The sequence below is a fragment of the Oreochromis aureus genome, linkage group 6 (genome assembly GCF_013358895.1).
Source record: "Oreochromis aureus strain Israel breed Guangdong linkage group 6, ZZ_aureus, whole genome shotgun sequence".
In the NCBI taxonomy this organism is placed as follows: Eukaryota; Metazoa; Chordata; class Actinopteri; order Cichliformes; family Cichlidae; genus Oreochromis; species Oreochromis aureus.
In genome coordinates this window covers 19,719,853-19,733,686 of record NC_052947.1, presented here as the reverse complement: position 1 = coordinate 19,733,686, position 13,834 = coordinate 19,719,853, and the positions used below count along the sequence as shown (strand labels likewise).

At 40.1% G+C, this 13,834-nt stretch overlaps 1 protein-coding gene across 1 annotated transcript in view; it reads right to left on the bottom strand.

The window, feature by feature from the left end:
- Window positions 1-274: 274 nt before the first annotated feature.
- The window catches only part of rnf24 (ring finger protein 24), a 30,129-nt gene continuing 16,569 nt past the window's right edge, over window positions 275-13,834 (bottom strand). Inside the window, exons 3-6 of the mRNA XM_031752215.2 lie at window positions 11,984-12,026; window positions 11,401-11,442; window positions 6,127-6,206; window positions 275-3,966 (exon numbers count right to left, since the gene is read on the bottom strand). Coding sequence (XP_031608075.1) covers window positions 3,825-3,966; window positions 6,127-6,206; window positions 11,401-11,442; window positions 11,984-12,026 — 307 coding nt within the window. The 3' untranslated portion in view covers window positions 275-3,824. The remainder of the gene's footprint in view (window positions 3,967-6,126; window positions 6,207-11,400; window positions 11,443-11,983; window positions 12,027-13,834) is intronic.

Below are 13,834 nucleotides of genomic sequence, written 5' to 3'. Positions count from 1 at the left end.
AAAATCTAGACAACTAAGCGTAAGCAAGTTTGTGGATTTAACAGGAAGCCAATGCAGAGAATTACTAGTCTCACAGCATAGTTTTGGATCAACAGAAGGCTTTTAGGGAACTTGTAAAACACCCTGCTAATAATGAATTACATCAGTCCAGCCAAGAAGTACTGAATGCATCTGGAGACAGGACATACAGACATTATTTTTCCCGAGTTGTCAATTTAGTGATACATTTTGACTACATCTACAAGAGGAACAGACAAAACACAACACAAACATCTTTCCAAAACTTGGAAACTTTATTTACAGTTCAACTCAAGTCACATGCAACATTTTCTTGAAATGAATACCCATGAAATTAGCAAAAAACGAGAAAAAAAAAAGCATATTAATTTTTCCAAAATAACAATATACAAAAATAGAGCTTACAAATACTGTACAGCGACTGTCTCCAAAAATATTCTGGCTGCAGAATTCTTAGTTTTACAAACAAATGTCTGTGAAAGTCCACAAACATAATCAGTGTTAACAAAAAAGAGGCATGAGGGTGTGTTCAGGAACGCTGCTCAAGGTGGGAGGTGGGACGATTTGTTTGGACAACATTTAAAATAAAAAAACGAAGGGGGGGGGGGGGGTATTTGTGGGTAAGGAGGTCACTACTGGAGCTGTGGTGAAATAAATAGCACACCATACAAAGAAGAAGAAAGTTCACTTCAGGGCGGCAGTGATAGAGATTTAAAACTAAAATTAAATGGTCTGGTCGCTAAAACCAACCACGGAAATGTAACGCAACCCTCATCTGAAAGGGAAAAGAAACAACTTTACTCTTGTATGAATTGAAGTGTAGTCTGTCACATTCTCCCATCAAACGTCTTGCCCTAAAGGGACAATAATAAAAGTGGCTTTGTGAGGCCATTATTCGGAAGCTCTCCACTCACAATACGAGTAGATTCTCTGTGTAAAACTGTGCTCCTGACTGTCGTCTATTTATAGCCCGAGGTAACTCAGGAGCAGCGCTGACGTCAATGGTGATTTCAGCGGTGGGAAGTCGTTCATTACTATATTCATGACTGGCTCAGCTTCCAGCCTCTTCTGCCCACAGCCTCACAGAAACTCCCTCGCATCTCTTTGCTCGATCAATCTGATTCACCGTGAGTTGGCACGCTCTCTTTTAGCGGGATCGGGACGGCACGCGGGAAGGAAAAAAAATCAGGTGGAAGGTGTTTTACAATCGAGCAACATTTAAGATAGACCAGACTGCGGGGAAGTGTCAGCTGCCGTTCAGTTTACAGGAAGGAGCTTTTTCTTTTCTTTGTGCACCGTGTGTAAATACATTATTTACGATACTAGCATCTACATACATCTAACAGTGGTGAAACAAAGTGGCAACTTGACTACGCAAAATAGCACATTTTCACATTAAATCTCTCCTTTCTCTCCTGAACCATACATTCAAAGACAAATCCACTACCAGGAACAAAGCATTAAGACTTGTGTTATTACCAGCGTCTATCGGGGGACAGTCGAAGAAAGATAAAGTGAAGTTCTGGGAATAATATAAGTGTAGAAAAACAGTCACAGCCTTTTCGTAACCGAGAAGAGAGAAGGCAACAAATACTGCCTGTCACATGCTGCAGCATTTGATGCCGCTTCATTTGTTCAACATAAAACTCTTTTGAAGTGTTGTCTGATACACGCCCTGCTCAGCAAGTGTCCTAATAAGTCTGTTTGGGATTGGCCAATACGTTTCAATCAGCCTCAACATTTTTATGTAGCACCTTGCTGCTTCCATGCAGGAGGACTGACCCTCACACAAGACAGAAAAAAAACCCTGTTTTTGTTCTTATTTAATGTCCACAGAGGTCAACACTGCGGTGTGTGTGGCCTGACATTCAGATCAAACTAACAATGGAAGAAGCACCGTCCACATATTGGGAACCTCAACCTTTGTGTAATAATTTAGAAAGAAAGCAGCCAGAAAACAGAACAATCAGTTAGCATGTTAGCCCTGACAGAAAGCTCACTTTTTGTAGCGGGGGCTCATTTTTTGTTGTTGTTGTTTGTGCTTCTAAAAAGGTAACACACAGCTGTTACTGGATAGCACACATCATTGATAAAATGACAATCTCTAATTCATCTCAAAGCAATGAAGCTTTTTTTCTTTTAGCCCCACAACATATTAACAGGAGATAAAAACAAAAACACAAAGGCGAGGGGTTCAGGGTTAATGTATGTGTGGCACAAAACAAAAGCACCCTGTACCATACAGAGAGAGGCGAGAGGCGAAAGCGCCAGAATACCACGGCCAAAAAGCTGAACCTGTGTGCATGTGTGTGAATGAAACTGCTGCTTCATTACAACCTGCTGACTGCTACCTCTGTGGGTGGGGGTGGGGGTAGGAGGGGGTTCGCGACTCGAGCCCCTCCCAATGTGCATGTATGTGTGGAAATGTTGACTGAAAGCTATGCTGAGTCCACTAACTCGTTCTCTCTATGAAGCTGTACCGAGATATCACAATAAATATATATATATATTTAAAAAAAAGCATAAATACTAGAGCGGAAGCAAAAACAAATTCAACGGTAAATGCAGCGCGCTTAAACTCAGAAGTCATTCAGATTCAGAGGGACGTGCGGCGATGTTTCGAGTGACGCTGACTCGACAGTATGACACTTTGTTTCTGTGAAATGTTTGCGAAGACGAGCCGCTGCGGCGCAGCTCAGCTTCAATGAAATAAAAACACTGAAGCAAAGCGCAACATCTGTGTTACTTGTGAAACGTCTGAGTGCTCGATTACTTCTGTTGGCTCTGTTTAACTGTTTAAAGATCAAGCATCAGTGCATACACACCAACACAATTTGAGATTATAACAGTGGGCACTGTGAAATGTTGATTTCCTGTCACTGATCCTAACTGTGAGTAATGCCTGGATTGTGGAGGGGTGACAGTATCCACACACGTCTGATGCTATAATTTGTTCAGTGCATCATCTTTATGTGTTCAAATCCTTAAAAAAAGGAGAACTGTAACACTATGAATGAGTAATGAGCGAGGTGATTCTTCATGTTTCATCTGAATTGTGTGTGGGTGTGTGCGTGTAAAAACCTTTCACATTCAGTCAGACGTAAAAGTCGAGGATACTTTGACTTCGGTTTCTTGTGTGTGTGCAGCACAAACTAAACAAACTGTCCAAATTTCCCAGCATGCACCGCCGTGGGTATCGATGTCCCTTTCTGATGTGTATGTACATTTTGTTTGTTAAAAAAAAAAATCCAAACTGACCTAACCCTGGTTTATTTGTACTGTACATGGAAATGAGAGTTAATAATAAAATATAAAGCATGACCTTGGGACTACGAGCCACAAGCAAATTCAGGTTTGACTTTCTCATAAAGTGCTTGTTAAATAAAAGAAAAACTATTCAGATTTTAGTGTACTGTAGTTCTTTTGTCTTTTCCTTCTTCCTCCTGGTCTTTCGCTGGTGTCCCCAGAAAAGTGCTTTGGTTGTGAAAAAGTTATCGACCGTCTCGGTCGAAAAGGAAAACTTCTTCGTTATCAGCTCTTCTTCATTGTCCGTGAAAATAAAAATACATGAAAACAGCTGATTCTCAGTCAGAGCCGATGTCAGGAAATCCTTTTGTGAACCGATGCAAAAAGATACGTGAGGTGGCGATGGCGGCAGATTCGCAGCTTTTGCGTAGATCTGAGCATTAGCTCCAGTTTCTCCAGTCTGTCCACGCACTCATACCAAAAGTGTACCTGTACAGGTAAGAGCATGAGTGTCGGGATGCGTGTGTTTGTAGTGTACTGTAAAGGAGGCCGTCAGTCTGCTACACCAAGTTCTCAATACCAGGCAAAGGCTGCTCTATCTGCACAGGAGGGTCTGTGCTGCCGGCCTGCTGGGCGAGCTGCAAGACGGGCATGTTGCACAGCGGGCACACTTTCCTCACCTCCAGCCACTTAATGAGGCACCTGGAGGGAAGAAAAAGCACAGCGGTTAAAGTTAAAGGCAGGGATGAAAGAAGCGAGCAATTCAGTAAAGTACAAAGGGTACAGGAAATATAGGATAGCAGATTGTAAGCAGGAAAAAGCATCAAAATCAGAATCAGCTTTATTGATTATTATGGGTTCACATACACAGAGATGGGCTCCGGTTAGCTCTTTGCACTCAATGTACGCAACGGAATTGATAACTGACAACAGCAACACGTATGGCATATTTATATTTATATGTGCATTGGTGCCAAAATGTTGGAATAAATTATGGAATAAACAAAATACGGTATGTTTAAATCAATTTAGAGAATGTGCCATGACATAGTTTTTCCACCAGTGGGCGCTAATAAATGGCATGATGTAGCCATTAACGCATTTGCTTTACTGGGGGGGGTGTTACACTTCTGTTTTAAATCTACCCCATAGGTACGTCATAACCACAGACCCCTTTGACGGAAACAAAATGATAACTAAGTATGAAGAACTATGAAGAAATGCACTGACACTTTTGTTAACAAATAAACACAAGACGAAAATTTTCTGGAGAGACAAGAGCCAATCAGAATTAATCTCCTGCAGTAAGGTTAGATGCACACGTTTGATCAGCCCCCCCATTTTTTTAAAGCTAAAACTAGACCAAAGCTACAAGAATTCAGATGCCTAAATTATGACTAAAACTAAGTATGAATTAAAGACTTGCACATGAGTCTCAGGAGGGGTCACAAGCTAGTGATGTGCCGATTCCAATCCTGGATAAATGGGAGAATTACATCTGGAAGACCATCTGGTATAAAATCTGTCTCAAATCAAAAAAACACAGAGTGGAAAATAAAGGGGGCAAATAAATGTAAAACCTCATATACCAAAGACAACTTTTTTTTTCTGGGTTTATTCTATAATATTTGTGTCTGCATGTTCTCCACATGCTTGCGCGGCTTTCTCCAGGAGTTTTATTTCCACCTGGCCTAATGGGGGTGCCCTTTTAAAAGCATTCTTTGCCACAAGTTTCATCTCATAAGTAAATATGTGTTTTGTTTCTCAATCTTTTGGTCATTACCCAGAGCTCATAATAATAATTAAGTGGTCAAATCACCAGAGGCTTTGCTTTCTGTCTCCCAGTGGCTGTGTTCAAGAGGAAAATATGAAGCGTATATCAGCTCATTAACTAGGAAAAAAAATGCAGGTATATACTTTTTTTATATTTTAGATTAAGCTATAAATCTTCACATACATTTGCAAACCGTCGCATCTATTCCTAGAGCCGCTCAGACCCAAGCGTAGCCAAAATCCTCATAAAAAGACAGCCAGGTGAGAGGAGATTTATTTCCAGCTCTCAGAGTGCAACACTTTAAGCCATTAATACCCGCAAACACACATCTACAACTGTGTGTACACATTCACAAATCTTGATACAGATTTTGATTACACGCAAGGATTAAGACAAACATATCTCTAAATTCGCAAATAATTCTGTACTTGCATGACTCACTAGCACTTCTCTTTATTGCATTTCTTTTTTCATTAAACAAACACTCACAGGAACCCTATTTTTCTTGTATAATTTGCCTCTCTTGTCATCATTTGTAAAAAGATCTACCTAGCAACACCCTCCTCAATAAACCTTTTCCTCTGTACAGCTGCATGCCTTTCCTTACCTTGCACTAGAGCAGAGCAGTGTATATATAGAGGTGAGGGGTCACTACTCTTGCAGCAACTGCAGAGAAAAACTAGGCCAAGGGAGGCATCGTGCTGATATAGTGAACTCAGTTGAAGTAGGAGGTCATGGGGGGAGGTGTGGGACAAACAGGCTGAACCAATCCAACATGTCATCTGCAGTTCCCGAGTCATAAACACTGGGCTTTAGTTTTGTCCCAAAAACATGCAACTCTGAGGCATTTGTTATTGTTGGCTTCCACACAAACACAACAAGCTTGACAATAACTGTTCACCCTGAGTCTCTGAAATTGCGGAACATTTACCGATTTGTATTTACTATACCTACAAAGTGGGAAAATCAATGGAAATACACCATCCAGATAAGGAAATCTATAAAGACTCGTTTGTCCTTGACTGGATGTGTACAAACATGTGTGTGTCTGCGTCTGCGTGTGCATGTCAATAAGACTGTGTACTTACTTCCTATGAAAGGCGTGTTTGCATGGACAAATCCCCAGCTCATCTTTCTGTTTGAACTCCTCCAAGCACACTGCACAAATCTGAAAGAGATCGGGGGAGTTAGGAGGTGCTTTCTGTATAAAGACATGCATCATCTTTAGCTTTGTGTTAGTGAAAAGAACAAACACACACATTTAAAAACTTTTACCAACAACACCAAAAACTTAATAAAAAAACCCCCTAAAACCCCCCCCGAAAAAACACCCAAAACCACGGTAAACATTCCAACTGACCAACTATGTCCTGTTGTATAACTCTGATGCAACTCTCATGGGGACTTGTTCGGTTCTCGGCCAAAAGGCCACACATTACAGTAGTGATGGTTTTCCCCTTTTCAACAGGAAAACAATCAACACTGTAATGCAGATGGTGAGAAATTATCAGTTCATTTCTGGAGCTGCAAGTTAGAAAAGCTGAGAGATCTTCAGATCTGGTTTAGTATGCTTTCTTGTTTCATTCAAAGCCCACACTATGACTATGACTAAGATTCAAGACTTTAAACTCGATTATATGACAGTAACCATTTCTGGGCAGTTCAGCCCGAGTTCCCTGAAAAAAAGTCCTTGTCAGGGTCATTGAGAAATTCCTGATGAGCAGGGTGTGGATGCCATTTTGGTTTAAACAAAAACACTTTCAACTAGCGTAACAGGTCACCTTATAGTTTTAGCTAACTGTTGTGGTTGTGTGGAATTCTTGGAAATAGGAAGTGAAACATGTGGGGATGGAAAAAATAATAGTCCACTGATCCATTCACCCCTCCACCGCCTGTAACTTCTATTCTGGTGGTTTTAGATGAGCGTGATGATGAGCCCTTGACCTTTAACTGGGTTAAGAATAGATCCTGGGTTTATAATGTTGTCACAATCCATTGCAGCAATATTATGATAGCCTAATATGAGCAACACTGGCTCAATCATCCCCTTCCCCCTGACTTTGAGTAACTGCAGGCCTTTCATCAAAGAAACAATGCAGGCCTTTCATGTAGTCGCTGGAATTCGGCGCTCATCACCATTCCCCTATGGGCGACCCAGCAGAGAACGTTATTTCTACAACTCCTACAGCATCCATCCATCCATCTATACATTTTCTTCCACCAATCCGTTTCAAGGTTGCAGAGTTACTACAGTCTATCCCATCTGTCATAGGGTGGAAGGCAGGCTACAATTAGTTTTTCCCCATACAATACTGAGTTTAAATTAACTGGCAACTCAAGAAACCATCGTTATACCCAGATTTATCGTCATTACAACTGCTTTGGAAAGGCTAGGAGAGCTTCCTAGCGGTCTTGGTAATGTGGCCAGACTGATTTCAAAAGGGTTGCCATTACTCCCCAACCGTTTTACATGGATTATGACTTTTCTGCACTTAGAGTAACAGGTTTTCTTCACTTCACCCGTCTCTTCTTTGCTTCATTTCATACATATGGAAGGGAACAGACATAAGTATATTATTCCAGAAATAGAAAACTAGACTCTGAAATCACATTAGCTTCTGTCTATTTTCTCTCTTTTTTGTGTTCGATCAATGTAGCTGACTGACACGCACGCTCATATTAATGTTGTGCAGAGGTGCAAGCGTTGAACAATGCCTGTGCACGACCGTCGGTGACGCAGGTGTTATTATGACGGAGATGCTGACGTGAATCAATGGCGGGGCAAATTATACAGTTCACAAACACCCAAGAACCACACTAAGCGCTATGTGAAGTGCTACTTATTTCAGGCATGCCAGCTACATTTGATCAACACTACATCACCTACGAATAAGTAATTTCCTTTCAGCTGGATTTCTCTTCCAGTAAGAAGAGCGCTCTCTCAGTTTAATGTTACTTGAACCAAATTAAAATGAGAAGTGTTTCATTGTTACCAACTGTTCCTATAACTTGCAGCAAATCTTACTACCTATCCATGCCATCAATGGCCAGTTGGAATGATTTCACAGTGGAGGTAAAGTCTAGGGAAGTATTGTGAACTCTGAAATAGATAAACTGTTGGTCTACAAAGCCACAAATTTTCATACAGCCTTTACAGTAGAAGCTCACTGGCTATTCAAACTCGGTGACATTTTCTCTCTCTAACTTCTATTTTACGAGTGTTGAATGGATGACTGTGGATGAAAAGAACAGTATGGGGTCCCTGAGCTTTCACTCCTGAGGAGTTTTGGACACAGAACACTTCTCTGTTAAGATGTCTGCTTTGCTCTCTTTATTGGTGAATAGATCAGTGTTCTTGTTTTTCTCAGTGCCTTTTTCTGTGGCGTCACCCTCACGGCTTAGATGTGACACTGTCGGCCAACTTTTGACAGAACCTATTTTTTCACTGTTAAGTGGATTAATTCCGCAAGCTTCCAAAAACTGCACACAAAAAACGAAAGACACAGACTTAATTTTATGGAGAAACTCTACCCTCTTGTCGATTTTATTAAAGCAAGAACAGTACATGAACGCTAAGCAATGCTCTGCACGCACAAATTCAGCAGACAAAGAGCGTTCTTCATTCAAGTCAGCCAAGCAACAGAAAGAGATTAAATTAACAGGTAGAGAAAAAGACCATCCGAGGATCAGCTTAATGCTTAAAACGAAATTGTGAGAAAGAGCAGACGTGTGAAGGACTCCAATCTCCTCATCTCTAGTGATGAGAACATGTTGCCTAGCACGCTGGGACCAGAAACTGTAATTACCACCCACAGTCTTACCACTTTCTACTGCGTAAAGAGGTACTAAGAGGAACATTAATACCAAGAGTTTCACAGTTTACCCATCTGCAGATGTTTACTTACATTTCAATCATTGCATGTACGCTTTTTAAAATTAAAAAAAAGTTTAGAGGAAGCTGAAGTTTATGATGATGCACTTACATTAAATCAGGTCACTAATCTTTAGCCATCATAAAAAATTTTTTTTATCCTAACAGGAACACGCAACATGTAACATACAGTTAAAAAAGATTTCTTAAAAAGCTCCACCAACATAAAAAAAAAAAAAAAAAAAAAAAAAAAAGTATTCTTTGAATTTACTGCAGCAAACATCTTTTTAAAAAAAAAAAAGAAAAGAAAAACCCCAAAAATAAACAAAATAAAATCCTCACAAAGCAAAATTAACCCTGTAATGCCAAATATTTGATACATGAGTTTATGATACCTCCACATTATCAATCTAATTCTATTTTTAAAGATAGAATGTAAACAATAACTTGCACAAATGACAAATAACATTAATTCATTAATTTTGTATTTGTCAGAAACTTCAATAAACACTCTAGTTTCAAATAATTTTACTTTTCTGGGCTTTACATGGTTAAAACAACTGAATGTTTGCAGTAGGTGGTTGTTGCCATTTGCTAACAGTGTTGTTGCATACATATTCCCAGGCTATTCATCCAGTTCAACATCAGTAACTGTCAACATATGACCAGCAACCTTATCAAACTGATAAAGCAAGTTACACAGCGCTAGATAAGATGAATTTAAGATAAAGATATGAAATCATTACCTCTGCCCTATATAGATAGGAAAATGCAACAACAGCAAATAGACACACAGCGTTATGTATTTCACTGCTGAAACATGAAGGCATATTTCATGCAGGTCTCAAGGCGTGACTTTAATTTTTCTTTTATCAAAGTCATTCAGCACTGATGTGTTTGTGCAGCTTTTCCTATTTTAAAAACGTCCCAACACCTACACGACACGCTCGGGAGTTGGGGGGAGGGTTTCCAAGCATCTGGTATATTTTTAGATGTGTGCACTTGTTTATAACTACAAATACACACGCACACAAAAAAGTCTGAGAAAACACAGAAGCATGAACTTCGTGTGATTCTATTACGACAGCCACTCTTTACATAAAACCAACACAACATGTAAAGCAGTTAAATGTAGACTGGGATCAAAGCCATGCTAAAAACAGCACCAGCTTAGGATAGCTGTTCAAGTTACAAACTTATATAAACACTCAACGGGTTCCATATTACACTGCTATGCTATATATTGCATAAAAGACCAAATCCACGTAGGTTAGGCTGTGCTCATTTCCACCGGGTAATCCTGTGAGCCTGGAACTGGGTCAGCCTTGTGTGCATATATATTATTGTCCTTAAACACAGCTTGGTTACTCTGTCACACGCTTCATTCACACGACGCTTTGTGATGCTTTCTCTCTCGATTCCTAATAACATAAATAAAACCCCGAAGCCTGATGGGACAGCCGGAAATTCCAGCACTGCTGACAAGAAAATATGGCCAGGCCTGTGCCAAAGCACACACGAAGATGCTATTTGTTGACATTTCACTTTCGCTGCTCTGTTAAAGGGCTGTCCGCAAGAAGCGATGCAGCTTTACTTCTGTGTTTGTAATTTTCCAACTAGACTGAGCTGACACCGAGCATTACGTAATAATAACAGGGAGGACGTTAATGCCTTAACTACACGATGCTCATTTTCACATGACAATGAGTGAAGACACATGTTGAATGTCGGATGACAAACAGTGCGTACGTCATCACTGTTGTCAAACCAAATCTTAACAAACCCTGTTCAAACACGGTGAACATCTGCTCCGGATGCTTATTGCATAACATCTTCTTTGCGGACGTCGCACTCGTTTTACATTGTGGGCCACATAGGGCTCACTTTGATGTTAATCCCAGAGATATATTAACATAAAAAAAGAAATGCAATTCCAACAGCATGTGTCAGTTTCTCTACACGATAAAAAAAAAAAAACGCTGCTGTAGTAAATGAAAAAAACTTATGTCATAATGAGTCTTTTGGCTGAAACTGTGAGAAATAAATGTTTGAAATTACAGTTAAAGTCTTAGTTAAAAGTCTAAAATCTATGCCGTCCTTCACTTGTTCCAAAGCCATCCAGTTGGCCAGATTGGAGGCTTTCCCAGGCCAATTCTAGCCCCTGGGTCTTATGTTTGATACCTCTGCTCTAAACTTTTTTGTAACATTAAATTGTTGCTTCACAGGCCCAGGGCTTGGGACTTTGTTTTAAATTAAATGACGACCCAGGACATTGTGGATTTCTATGCAAGTACAAAACTAAGAGGATGGGATTAAAAACCTGAATAAAAACACACAGTGGGGCTACAGCTAAGACGTTTGTGACTGACAGGTTTAAAATTGGCAGAGAACAGTGTCTGCTGCTGATATTGTGCGATAAACTGTTGCAGTACACGCAGCAAGCTTTGACAATGATGCCTGATATTAGCCAACGAAACAGAAAAGCGCTTACCTCATGCAAATTTAGCTCTTTGACTTTTTCCTTCTGAATGACCTAAAGGTGCAACAACAAAAGAAGAACCATTAGTCAGATTATCACTGTATGTGGATAATTACAACCAATTACAAAACATCACAATATTAAACACTAAATGTGTGATAAAATAAAAGATAGAAAACAATCAGACAAACACAATGCACAAAACACGTGTTTACACTCTATGAGGCCATGTTTGGATGCTTTTTGCATGCTGGTAATACACAGTATTACATAATATAAGTTTGTTTATGCCTTCCATCTCTCTTTCTTTCTTTACACGCTATTATCTGCTCACATCTTTTACATAACCCTGACTTTTCCATCGCTTTACTCTTATCCAGAAGTGCTGGAAGTGCAAGCGTGCTTACAAAAAACTTTAAAACACAAAACCTTTCAAATTCTTGCAGCTGCCTAAGGAGTCAGCAATGGGAATTTTAAATGATGGCCAATGCACAGCTGACACAAACTAGACACTGCAATGATACTTCATTTCTGCTGTGCATTTAGCTACAGATGATTTCCTATCTCTGAAGTGTGTGTGTGTGGTTTTTCTTACTTGTTTGTAAGCATATAGCTCTTTGTGCGCCTGGTGCCGTAACCTGGGGAGAAGTAAAGACAAAACACCTTTCTGATTAATAATTGGCCTCCTCCACTTGACTCTATAACACAGAAACAATCCATATGTCCTGAAAAAAAATTCCTAGAGTCAGTCTACTCTAGTTTATCAGCAGGGGTGCTTTAATTAAAATGATAAATACTGTAATAACTTTGTGTACATAACTAGTTCAGAAATGATTTCGCTAAGAGACAGAGCAGTGCGCAACCATGAGATATGTTTGGGTTGTGCATTTTTCTCGTGAGTGCACGAGTCCTGTCTCTGGCAAACTTCACCCCCTCACACAGGGTAAGTAAAATATTTCTAAAGCAATGTGTTTTTAAATCTTTTTGACTAGCAATGCAGAAGCTGAGAGCAGGGAAGAGAGCCTGGAGAGATGGAGGTATGCAATGGAGAGGAGAAAGAGTAAAGGCAGTAGAAGCGAGATAGACTACACGTGTGTGAATGAGAGGACAACAGCAGGAAAGGAGAACATGCAAGGATGAAAGGTAGTGAAGGTCGATGAGTTTAAATACCTGGGGTCAACCATCCAAAGAAACAGACAATGGATAAGAGAGGTGAAGAAGAGAGTACAGACACGGAGATGAGAGAAGGTTTACAAGATGGTAGTGAGACCTACTATGATGTATGATTTGGAGCCGGTGGCATGGACAAAAAGACAGGAGGCTAAGCTGAAGATGCTAAATTTTTCACTGGGAATGAAACAACTAGAAACGGCTACATCAGGGTTTGGACACAAAGTTGAAGCGGCAAAGCCAAGATGGTTTATTGCAGAGGAGGGCTAATGGATATATTCAAAAAAAGGGTGTTGAAGATGGAGCTGCCAGGCAGGAGGAAAAGAGGAAGATCACAGAAGTTCATGGAAGGAAAGAAAAGGAAGATGATGAAGGAGAACGCAGCAGTAAGCAAATTACATATTAACAGATAGATACCCTTGGTTTCTTGTCAAAACAAACACTGAACCTAAGGTAAAATATCAACTCACATCACCCAAAACACAGCGGATCATACATTAAAAGCATTACTGCAGGTTGCTGAGGCACTCTATAAAAGCACAACAAGAGTACCGGTCGATGCAACCCGAGTTTAAGCTACAAAAAACATTCAGACAACAGGAAGAACACTGGATAAGAGGTTCTAGGTACTGAGAGGGAGAATAGCATATGCAAAAACAAATAAATAAATCAATCAATCAATAAAAAATTAGGGAAGGAAAAAAAGAGCAAAAGAGATAGGAAAAATTCATAGGTTTGTAAGATTTACCTCCATTACAAGTAACCTTAACCTCTCGCAGCAGAGTGAGAGGGATCTGTAAAACAAGCAGCACAGTCTAGGAGAGAAACTGACATTTTGAAAGAGGTCAGCAGGTAAAGGTGCAGAGACTCCCAAGGGTAGGGGACAAGGTCATGGGAGGGTGGGTCATAGAAGACTGATGGGGGGGTGGGGGTGCTCATTAGCCCACAAGTACAATGTAAAAGTGGGCAAAAGTGGGAGAATACTTAATATGAAAACCAGGTGTCAAATAGGATAGAATTACACTGCAGTCAGTGCCACCTACATAAAAACATGTGTCATCTGCCCTGTGGTATCATGAGCGTAATGAATATTATAAACTGCAGTGATGACTAACAGATTCAAATATACTTGCCGCATTTGTTCAGAGCGACTATTAGTGCTCCTTTTCCACGTTACAGAAACATCCAATACTTAAGAGACTCTTTGAATGTTTGTGCAAACTCAACTGCATGTTTCACACCTGTGTGTGTATGGATTAGAGACTCGCTGAGAGAT